Source organism: Mercenaria mercenaria, chromosome 19 (assembly GCF_021730395.1).
Source record: "Mercenaria mercenaria strain notata chromosome 19, MADL_Memer_1, whole genome shotgun sequence".
Taxonomy (NCBI): domain Eukaryota; kingdom Metazoa; phylum Mollusca; class Bivalvia; order Venerida; family Veneridae; genus Mercenaria; species Mercenaria mercenaria.
Window position 1 is genome coordinate 27,920,460 of NC_069379.1, and position 12,772 is coordinate 27,933,231.

Sequence of the window (12,772 nt, forward strand, 5' to 3'; positions counted from 1 at the left end):
AGAAAACATTTACTTACCATAACAATAACTTTATCATAACCCATCATTTTTATAAACATTAAATGTAAAAATATTCCAATTTAACAAGTACGACCTTCGCTTCGGTAGATATGTAATCTTACTGAGTGGTATGTGACAGAAGAAAGATTTTTCTACCTTGGATAGTGTTGTCGAATGAAAAAAAAAACGTTTTACAAATACATGACATAATACGTAAAGCATGAAAGAGTAAAAGCTTACTGGATACGCCTCAATCACCTCAACAAATATGGATTTAAAGTTATACTTGTTTTACTTTTAGTGCTTAAAAATTGAAATGATAGCTATTTAAACTAAGCTTTTCAATAGCAACAGGTCTTGTTCTCCAAATTCATTATTGTTGTTCTTTTCAAAAATACGCTACAAAATATATACAGCTTGTTTATATGTATAAAGTACTTGTTAAAGTTACTCTAACGTGTATGCCTATTTGTGACATATCGAATATCTAAAATTCACAAATTATCTAATAAAGCTATATATATATATATAGAGTATGAGAAAAAATATATGTTCAAACAGTGTCAAAAGTTTAATTATAAACCCGAGCGCTTTCGGCTTTTTAAGGACTATGCTATTTCGACAATGCAAAATTCGTATGTAAAACTGAGATTGTCGTAACAACGCGAGAAATGCACAGGGATCAAAAAGAAACTAATAATTATAAGAAAATGTATCTCCGAATTAATTATAAAGTATCAATGACAATCAAAAACATGTCCCAACAGTGCAATAGAAGAAAATGCATAGAAATTTTCGGGGTAAGTATTTGGTACCGTAAGTCTCTCATATATATACAATATATATATTCTTCAATCAAGGATATGTCAGTGTAAATGAGCTGAGCGTTAGCTTTCTAAGAAAACGCCGTTAAACTATGTTACACGAATCACACGTGCACCGCTCTTTTACAAAACTGTGTCCGCCATATTTTCTTCAGTGAACGAAATAAAAGGAGTATTTTACCTTAAATTTCCTTATTGTAGAGTACGATTGACTTTCTAATCTAAATAAAACATCACTTTTTTATAACATCCAACGTCCGATCTTTCTGATCACTTAACGATCACTCACAATTACAAAATAAAACCAACGTGTCATCAAAAGTATCACTTTACATGGCTTCATGGACATCACGGCCTACTAACATTAAATTTGTAATCATGCGCCAACCAAACAAATGATGAAAGATCGGTACTTTTTCAAAGACATGTTTTATTTCCTGTAATTTTCTGATATTCTAACCTTCAAACAACCGAATTGTATGCACAGAAATAACGAAACATTTATGCAATATAGCTTTTAGTATAAATTTTGGATCTATCTTTTTCCAGCCCAACAACAGACATGTATATGTCACAAACCCGGTCTGTCCTCGAAATCAGTGTCAAAGGTTACTAGAACATAAATACAATAAATAAACAACCGCTTACTATGTTCTTGTAAGTCCTGTAAGATGAAACGGCTCGTGTTTATACATTCATATATATTCCGTATCGGGAACATTGACAATCACAAGTCGATCCTTACCACGAACATGAAAACAGTTACTTTTATGCCTTTGTTTACATTTCAAAAGTAACTATTCACATATACGTTCAAGAACGTAAATTTCGTGCTTTCCGACCCACATGGTGTGTAAACTTCTGTATTTAAAAGTATGGTGTATTCGGCAAACCATTTGTAACTTCCGACGTGGTAAATGTCATTGTCAGTTATGTTTACGAAATTTAATTGAATATTTATGTTTTATACTTGCAAAAGAAAAACTTGATGGTCATGGTCGCTGGCTTCGAATTCCCCGCCCATCACCGACGTGGGATCAAAAACCGACTTGAGGTGTGAAACTTTTCAGGTAAGGCAGCCATCCAACTGAGGTTAGTGTCTCGATCTAGGTACTAGTCTGAGCCTCAAAAAATGTCTGGAGGGACCCCTGGAGCCTCTCACCACCAACAAAACCTGGGAAAAGTTCATTGTGTCGTTTCGGTGTTACTCACAATCAAACAAAATAAACATTGTTCCCGTTTTTGTTTGTTTGTTTTATATAAATGAATATGCAAAAAGGGTTTGTTTGTTTCAGTGTAACGTCAAAATATAATATTACAATTATATATCAACAGTGAACGCCACATGCATTATTTGTTCACGAGGGGTTATGCTTTAATCTTACAGGTAAAACAAATATATTCCTATTGTATAAAGGGTTAAGGTAAATATATATATATATGTATATGTGTGTGTACTCGTGGAATTAAATGTTAAGTGTAAAAAGTATATATGTTCACAGTTCAAATCATCCATGCTAAATAATACGTACGATATGTTTTCTTTCTCACTGTCTAACATGTTCGAAATGATTTATTCGATTTTTATCATAGAGTTCTAGTTTATTTTTCACCTTAAATTAAAGCAAACGTGTTCAATATAATTTTAAACAAACTCTGAAGTTTAGTAGGTTGTAGCATTCTCTAGGTCAATGGTATTTTTATTACCTTCTGTAGTCAGTCATTATCTATTGTGAAAAAACTCTTTTTAACCAAAGTGGAAAAATTCAGGTACTTGAAAATGCAGCTTTCTAAATTTAGAATTCTCGATGTCATTTGTCAGACATACCTTGTAAATAAATAATATTATTACAAAATTAATACTGCTATTTCTTTTGTTGCACTTTGCGGACTTATGATAAAGTTATTTATGTGCATCTGTTCACAACGAAGCACTGACCCTGAGGACTATGTATGGGAAAATATAAGAGTGAACTAAGTGTTGGCTGAAAAAGGGCAACATTTATTTTGCCGAACAATACATTAACAAATATATATTTTCACATATCTGGGCGAAAAATACCTCTTAACAAATATATATTTTCACATATATAGGCGAAAAATACCGCCATTGCAAAACAATACATTAAAAAAATATATATTTTTTCACATGTCTGGGCAGAAAATACCGCCGAAAAATACCTTAACAAATTTATATTTTCACATATCTGGGCGAAACATACCGTCCTTAACAAATAGATATGTTCTCAAATCTGAATGGAGTTACAGTCCAATACCATAACAAATATATATATTCACATATTAGGGCGGATATAACCGCCGAAAGTATATCAAGAAATGTAGATGAATTTGCATATTAAGAGAAATCTTTCAAAATTAGAAAATTGTCACTTGAAAGAGGAGGCGGAATGGCATTTGGTGGTAAGATAAAACCAGAAATTAGCCAAAATAAAATTAAAGAAAGAAGCGTGCAATTCACTCTTAAATGCTGACGAAGAAGGAAGATGCCGTTTCACGATTGGTTCAACGGTATAAAAGGAATTCATTGATTGGCTTTTATCGTAGTATATAAATTAACATATTTCAGAATAGGACCGATTTGCTCCAAATGTACAACAATGACATAAATAATTTTATCTACCTATAAAATTCATATATATATGAGCAGTACAATTCCTGTAAATGAGCACTACGTAAGCGCTCAGGCCCCTCTCGCACACCATACCTATAGTTCGGACTTCTTTAATGTGTAAAGGCATGTGCACAAAAATGACAAATTTTGCCAACACCTGGTAAATTGTAATGTGTTTTTTAGAAAAGTAATAAACGGAAATAGAAAAATAGCTCTCAGCTCATTTACACGGATAGTTTAGCTTTATTATGTATGTTATAGTTTTTCGCAGTTATGCACAATGACATAGAATACTTACCCCGAAAATTGTGACACGAACATACTGATAACTTTTCCCACTTTACTTATTAAATTAAAGTAAGAGTTCAGCACTTCATGGTTTTGATGTATTGTCACATTGGAATAACGTTTGTTTTACAGTAACTTCGAAATTAATCAGAAATAATATCATGTACCCCACCCACCTAATTCATAATTTCAAAATAGCATAGGCCTTAAAAAAGCCTTTTTCAAGGGTAGCATAAATCAAAACAACACAGCAACGGCGTAAATACCGCCTGTATAATTCGAAATATAAATGCTCAATAAACATATCGATCAACAGAACGAGTGATAAAAAAAAAATAGCGGTTTTATAAAAATAGAGCGTTTTTGATTGGTTCCCTGTATTTTTCCTGAGGATTTCGTTCATTGGTTTTGTGTTTAACGCCGTTTTCAACAGAGAAGGTAGCGGAAAAAGAAAATCTATGTTGTGGTCGATGTTAATTAAAAACTATGTCCGATTGCCTGAAGTGATTTAATATCTGCTAAAATAAAATACTAGTATCTGTGTTTTTAATCTTAGTGGGGAAAATAATGCTTCAGCAGGCTAATCTAGTCTCCCTTATTGATGCCAATAGGTTGTAAGGTGTTGAGACGGCGGATCCAGTAGGTTTCTCTTTCCTTTCTTTGCTTATCCGTCCATCTGTCATTGAATTCAATGCAACATAGTAGGATATCCGCAAAGGTGTGACCCTCCATGTTAAAATGTTCAGCTACCGGCGACCGATTGAATTTACGTGTTTTCCAGTCAGATCTGTGGAGATTCATTCGCTTTGCTAGCGTCTGTTTTGTTTCCCCGACAGATTTTTTGTTGCACTTCCTGCATGTCATAAGGTATATGGCATTTTCTGTTTTGCAATTAGCCACTCCTTTAACTGCAGATTTGCTTCCATTGGAGGAAAGGAATGTACTGGTGCTTGGCATGGTAGTGCATGTTTGGCATCTTTGGGCACCACAAGGACCTGACTGGCCTGAACTGGTTGTGTCTGTAGCCGACTTGATTTCAGCCCGAACTAGAATGTCTCGCAGACTTATATATATATATATATATATATATATATATATATATATATATATATATATATATATATATATATATAATCCAATAGGCAATTTATCATCGAAAACTGGAAAAGTCATAAAAGTCAAGTGGAAGGGGAGGGGTTGTGGTGGGGATAGCAAGTGTGGGGAACAGGGTATGAGGGATACTGGCGAACCATGTTGAGATTTAATAATGAACAGGATATGGACAAAATGCGGTGAAGATGTTCCCGCTTGTGGAAAAAGCAATAAAATGTAAATACAATTACACTAAGGTATATCAAATACTATAAAAGGAGGACGCAAGCTCATTCTTCCCTGGAACCTCCTTGTAAATTTATTTTAAAAAGAGTGATAAAAATATTGAAAAAGCCTTACCTTTAAATGGAAATATATCTTGTATAAAGTAATGCTTTTTTATGATCTAAATTTGAACATTGACTGGCAAACATTTGTGTTCTGACAATATATACAATTTTATCCTGCAATACTAATAATTCTGAAGAGACATACTGGAAAGGGACGTAATAAGATATTTACTGAATGTACGTATCTTACATGTAGCGAGTGTGAAAAGATGTTTGTGTAAAGAAAAGATGAAAATTTGTATGTAACTTTTAAAAAGTATGCTGCATCAAAACAGGACTGCACAGACGAATCTTTGCTTAAATAACCTAAATTGAGGCCCCCAAAAGGGAACAATGTTTAATTTATTATTTTTTGTCATATAATTATTTTTTATTCTTGAAATAGTGATACAGCTCCTTATTGAAAGTAATATTGAAGATTCCAGAACATTCATGCATCTCCAAAGCATAAAAAGAGGATTCTGAACAAGATGGTCATGATGACTCTGGATCGCTCACCTGAGTAATATGAGTTACATGACTCAAATGTCAAACTGATGCTAAAATTATTAGAGGTAGGTCAGTAGGTCACTGAAAGTCAGTGTTAAGATTGGTGTGCATCACTGTGATCAGATAATATTTGCAGCATTTTCCTATATATCTCATATACAAATACCCCCGGGGCAGGGCCTCTTTTCATCCCAAGGGTATATTTTGGATAAACTTGTTGGAAAATCACAAGACAATGCTATATACCAAATATCAAAGGCATAGGGCTTGAATTTTCAGACAAGAAGATTTTCAATTTCATTTTCTTATATAAGTCTATGTAAAATTAGGGCCACCAAAGGCAGGGCCTCTTTTCACCCCAGGGGCATAATTTGAACAATTTCGGTAGAGGATTACTAGGCAATGCAAAATACCAAATATCTAAAGCCTAGAAGTTGCAGTTTCAGGCAAGAAGATTTTTAAAACTTTTTCCTCGATAAGTCTATGAAAAACTTAAGACCCCTGGGTGAGGCCTTTTTTTCTCCCCAGGGGCATAATTTGAATAATCTTAGTAGAGGACCACTAGGCAGTTCAACATACAATACATCAAAAGCCTATGCCTTGCAGTTTCAGAAAAGAAGATATAAAAAATCCTACATAAGTCTATGTAATACTTGGGAACCCCGGGCCCCTTTCCTTCAAGGAGCCTAATTAAAACAATCTTGGTAGAGAACCACATAGCGATGCTACATACCAGATATCAAAGGCCTAGGTATTTTGGTTTCAGACAAGAAGATTTTTAAAAAAATCCTATATAAGTCTATATCAGGGGCATAATGTGAACAATATTCACAGAGGACCATTAGATGATGTCACATGTCAAATATAGATGCTCTACGCCTTGCGGTTTTGGATAAAAAAATTTAAGTTTCTCCTTTCGGATGCCATGATAACCAGAGTTCTGTGTGGAATTCATTTCTTTGAACAACTTGTAAAGGGGGCGTCGAAGGAACATCCAGGCCAAGTTTCATCAACTTCCACTAAATGATTTCAGAGAAGATGTTGATGAAAGGAAAGTGTGAACGAACGGTCGGACGCCGGACGCCGCACAGTGAGCGATCACAACAGCGTACATAAAGCATGAATATATACATATATTTCAGTTTCATATATCATATATACAACTATAACACATATTTCAAATCAACATTCAGTTTATAAAGTGCAAAATTTGTCTTTGCCCTAGATATGCTGAATATCCAAGTTATACTCTTAGAGTGAAAACCTCCACCTCAACAATCTCTAATTTTTAGTTTTCATTTTATTCATCGAAGTGAGAGTATTACGGTCACTGAAGACAACAAAAGCGTACATGGCCGCACTTAGATTTACTTTAAAGTGCTGTCTTGCCATGAGAAGAGCTAATCACACTTTTTTCAATAGTAGAGTAATTTCTCTGATATTTATTAAACTTCTCTATGGTGATTCTAATTCCAAAGTTCTTTCCTTGTAACAATACCCAACCAGCACCAATATCACTAGCATCTACTGCTAACTTGAATATTTGTCAAAATTTGGTGCTAAAACACTGGTTGACTCTTGAGTATGGCCTTTAATTTTTCAGATGATGTTTGATATTTATCATTAAAACAAATTTTGAATCTTTGGTACGTAAACTTGTTAAGAGTTCAGCAAAAGAAGAAACATTCTGAAGTTAGTTGTCCTTTATTGGTTGGAACTGGTAAATCAGAGATTGATTCGATCTTAGCATTAACTTGTTTACATGATCCTGTCCCACAACATAAGCTTTACAAAATTCATTCTTTGATAAATTAATTGCCAACTTTGCCACACTGACTCTTTTGAAGAAATACTTGATTGTCTGCAATTGACTTTGCCAAGTGTCATGGTATATGATGACATCATCAATGATCAATCATATCCTTTAAGTCCAGAAATAAGGGAATTTACAAGTCGTTGAAACGTTGCAGCTGAATATTTCAGTCAAAATCGCATGGCTTTGTACTAAAATACTCCCTCAGGTGTGATTATTGCTGAAACTTGTTTTAGCTTTATCTTTGAGCGGAACACCAGTTACATTTTCTCGGTTCAATGATATCATTGTCCAACAAATATTTAAAGGCACATCTGAAAGTTTCCTTTATGTATATAGGCAAAAATTTTCCTACGGACAGAATTCTTTCAAACTTTGTGTATTGATTGAGAATCAAGTTCAAAACGGAAATATGTATCAAAAGTTATTGGTACCGGTGCTTGATCTTGAAATACAGTCACAGGACTAAAATTTATATTGAGGTTAACGTCAGCATGTGGCGCGTCGCACGCACTTTCAGAAATGGCGACGTCAGATAAGTTCAAAAAATCTTATGTCAATAAAATCTTGTATATATCGTTGTTTGACTCCTTCGCAAACAAAACGAGAAATGGAAAAGTCTGGACGTCAAGCAAATGTTAGTAGGACACTTATATTAACATGGCACAAACGTTTTAACGAAGGTTGGGCGAGTGATTCAACCGCGATCTACGCAATATTTTATTAATACTTTCTGCGCCGCGAACTTACCTGACGACACCTTTCTGAAAGTGCTACTTCCTTCTCTGTATCAAAGTAATATGTTCTAACCAGATCTTAAAATGAGCCGTGCCATGGGAAAACCAACATAGTGGGTTTGCGACCAGCATGGATCCAGACCAGTCTGGTCAGGATCCATGCTGTTCGCTAACAGCTTCTCTAATTCCAATAGGCTTTGAAAGCGAACAGCATGGATCCTGGTCAGACTGCGCGGATGCGCAGGCTGGTCTGGATCCATGCTGGTCGCAAACCCACTATGTTGGTTTTCACATGGCGCGGCTCAAATGTTTGATGAAAGGTACATTGACTTTCTAGATGACAGGCTGGAGATTTGTATTGTTTCATGCATATGTTATGTAATACTTGTTTAAATAGTTTAGACATAAAAGTAGAACCTTGGTCAGAATGTGCAGATTTTGGGAAACCAACAAATGTGAACAGTTAATTTAAAGCTTTAACAGTAGATTTGTCTTTAATACTACTTATAGGAATACCTTCAAAAAATCTTGTTGAAGTACATATAATTGTCAAAACGTACTGGTTTCCTGATTTAGTTTTGGTTAAGGGACAAACACAGTCCTCTTTAATTCCCCCGAAAGGTTCATCAAATGCCGGTGTGGCTGAAAGTGAGTCTTGGATATTTTCTGGTAAGGTTTAACTCCCTTCCATTTTACATGTATGACAAGGCGTACAAAATTGGGGCACATCGGATTTTAAATAAGCTTGATAAAAATGATTTAAGATTTTGTGGTATGTTCTATTTTTAATAAAATGACGTAACATGGGCGTTTCATGCGCCAGGGATAGAATTTCCCACAGCTTGACTAATTTTATTTTTCAACACGTTCATTTTCCAACTTGATAAATTTGGTGAAAATAAAATGTTTCATGTAGGCAAAATGCATAAAGAATGTAATATTCTGCCTTATTTCAAAAACGTTGTAACAGATTTTTTTTCATTTTAAACATTAATTTTTAGTTTAGTTATTTATAAGAATATTTTCAAAAAATCTTATGTCAATCTGTTTGTATCACTAGTCACTTCAGGGTATTCACTTTTAATGGATATTTGAGAGAAATTACTTTTAGCCTTAAACGTGTGGGTTGGTGCCTTGAAATAATCCTTACAAGCTTATAAACTTATGTATAATAAAATGCTGGACTGACTACTGTTTTCATCATTACCTGTTACTGGTCCATTGATAGACAGACAGAAATGAATTTAATGGGATCGAACAATCATTTTGAGAAATACATAATTTAGGAAGCAGAGAGTAAGTGCCTTTATCCATATTTGTTGAAATTAAATCTACTTCAGTGCTTTATGTGACTTTAACAGTGAAAATATATGAATGCAATCCATCCTAGTCTAATATCATATTTGATGCTTAAATTATCATTTATGACGCATCCATATAGAGAACGCCAAATATTTCGCAACAGTGAAAACTTTGTTGAGAGATAAAAAGGTAGGTGGGCCGGTGGTCTAGTGGTAACACGCTTGTCTATCAATCAAGATGTCCGGGGTTCGAATCCTTCTGGGATGCTCTTGAGTGTCTCCCGCCTAACTAGAGGCCTGTACTGGTTCTTCCCAAGAAAGACGGCTTCGCGTGTATCGATGCTATACACCGGGCACGTTAAAGAACCAGACTGTCTATTCGCAAAAAGCTAGGCTAAGTTAGCCGGACACGTCTGCATCTAAAACAGTTCTCTCTGTCTGTTCTGGGGGCTTTCTCTCACTCTGTCCCTCTGGTCAGATCGCTCTGTGTCTGTACTAGATGAGGATGAATTTCGCGCCCTGTGTGGCTGCGTTTGCAATATGTAAAGCGCCTTTGAACATGTTTATCATGAAAATGGCGCTGTATAAATCTGGTATAATAATAATAATAATAATAATAATAATAATAATAAAAAGAGTTGCCACAAATATTTTTATAAAATAATTATACCTTAAATAAAGTGGGCTACAATTTATCATCTTGGTGTAATATTACTTCTTCAGCATCGTCAAATTAGATATCATATTCTAGTTACTTTATTGTAAAGTGTATAAACAAGGTCAACTTGATAACATAATTAATCATACTTTTATATATATTCCGACATCTTTTGTGTAAGATGTTCGTTTTATGATACGTATGTCATTAGTGGTAAATATTTGGCATAAAAGCGATCAGTCTAAAGTTTCAATGTCTTTTTTATGTGTTTACCACATCAACTACGGTAACCAATAAATTGCCTAAAGTTACATCGAAAAGCACTCGCATATCAGCATTAAATAAATGTTTTTACCAAAACCATTATTATCTAGTTATTCCCTATTTATGTATTACACATAAGTCTTTTCATATTATATTCTTATATAGTCTTACTTCACATCTAGCTGCAATGAAAGCGCATTTTGCAAAACAAAAAAGTAACTAATACATGTCTGTTCATTCCGCCTTTATACACAGCAGATAATTACATGCAGTTTATCCGGAAGTATTTCATATTTTCAAATATAAAATTATCTAGAATAAATACTTACGCATATACAATTTATCGTTATCATATCATTTGTCCAAATCATGGGCACACAGTGGATATATCTTCCTAACTTCAAACAAAATTAAATAAGCCATATGGGAATATGGTCTGTTGTTTTAGCGACGTGTTCTACTGTATGTTTCATTGTAGCTACGGAAAATTCATAGAGTATATGCGTTCTTCCAAAAGAACAATCTGTATCAGTGACTACATAATAAATGGTTATACGCTTGAAAATCATAATTTATCATGTGTTCATGCAGGAACTGGAAACCATTAGGATAAGGTTGACCAAAGCAATTGAAATGCTACAAAGTTTTACAAATACATTTCAACTGTGTTGTCGTGAAAACTGAAATTACAAATCTTCATCTAAGTTCCATGAGAAGACTGAAGTTTATAACCTAAAAGCCTGCCATAGAACCAAAAATACATAATTATGTTATTTTGTCAGTATAAAGTTGTGAAACCATCTCTAAGTATGATATTAATCTAGTAAAATACATAATTTGTTGCATCAACTGTATCTGTTTTAGGATGTCGATCTTACAGCAAGTAGGGAAAAAAAAATGATATTACTGTCTGTGTCAAGCTTGGAAAGCAGTGTCATTTTATTCCATATTTAAAAATAATGACGTATGAAGTCATAAATGTAAATAAATGGTATCCATGGAACAAATTCTTAACTGACTGGTCATTCCTTGAAAACCTATTAATAGCTTGTAACCGAAAAGAAAGTTGTTTACGCAATGTCGGGTGACGTGTCATATTTACGGTAAACAGATTATCTATTGAGCTATTTAAAGCTAACATTTCTATTAGAATTATAGCTTCCTTCTTCTATGCATTACTTCAACTGGAAGCCACTTTAAATTGAAAACATTAACAATACATCATACAATATAATATGAGAATGTACTACTGGAAGGCAGAGAAAGACATCACCAAAGGTATGTGCAGAGTTTGATTAAATTCTATTATGTGAAACTCGATAAAATAGCAGAAGTACCAACTTAAAACTGGCAAAAACATGCAAAAAAAAATAGCTCTTGGGTCTGCTGAACAAGTATTCCTTTCTTTACAAAATATGCAAAAAAATAGCTCTTGGGTCTGCTGAACAAGTATTCCTTTCTTTACAAAATCAGTTTCTTTTGATTTCTATGAGCATGTTTCAAATAAATATATTTTTTTCTGTTATAAAAATGCTTAGATATCAAAATTTATATTGATTATTGTACTTTACTGAAATATATTTTAGGATTATAGAAATTTTGAAAAATGTTAAAAATAGCACCATATCTAGGAGCAAATTAAACTAAAACAAAGCTGCTGACCTAGTATTTTTATTTCATTTTTCAATACATCATAACATGATCTTTTAATAAAAAACATTTCATCAAAATCTATTATTGAGAAAAAAATTAAGAAACTGTAGCGAGCGTCCAAGAAAATGAAAGTACCCTTTTACGGCTATGTTAGATAATAGCGATATCATCAAAACTATCACATTCTAGACGGCTACTTTGCCTTCTCTTAACGAAATGACAACTGTGTAAGAATAAAGCACCTCTGTCGGTAGCTGATATTTGTTAATGACAGACTACGAAAGTGAATCTAAGTGATGTTTACGTTGCACATGGGATATCATATTATACAGTAGTTAACCTCATCTCTGTAGGTATTTTTTCCTGTATGATCTATGTAAAACCGCCATCTTAGAATGAGGAAAAAATGAAATCAGTCGGGCGTGATTTACAGATCTAGCAGACGACGGATTAGATTAAAGCCGCACCCAGAGGTGAGTCATTGAGAATCAATAGGTGGAGCCTAAACGTGTTCCGACACGCTCAAGGAAAACAATAGAGCTCCATTATTATAAACAATAGGACGGATTCTATTTCAATGATCCACGCCCAGTATCACTTTATATTGCTACTATCTATTAAATTCAAACCCAAAATAAAGAACGTTTAACCACTACGAGAAGACGAAAGAA

General features: G+C 33.8%; 1 protein-coding gene across 2 annotated transcripts in view; it reads right to left on the minus strand.

The window, feature by feature from the left end:
- LOC123542874 (uncharacterized) overlaps positions 1-12,772 on the minus strand; it is a 70,668-nt gene that overhangs the window by 47,771 nt on the left and 10,125 nt on the right. Inside the window, exon 1 of one of the 2 annotated variants that reach the window (XM_053531433.1) lies at positions 18-190. The exons of the other annotated variant lie outside the window; for it this stretch is intronic. Within the exon in view, the coding sequence (XP_053387408.1) occupies positions 18-59 (42 nt within the window). The 5' untranslated portion in view covers positions 60-190. Of the gene's footprint in view, positions 1-17; positions 191-12,772 lie in introns of those variants that run through there. 2 annotated transcript variants of the gene reach the window in all.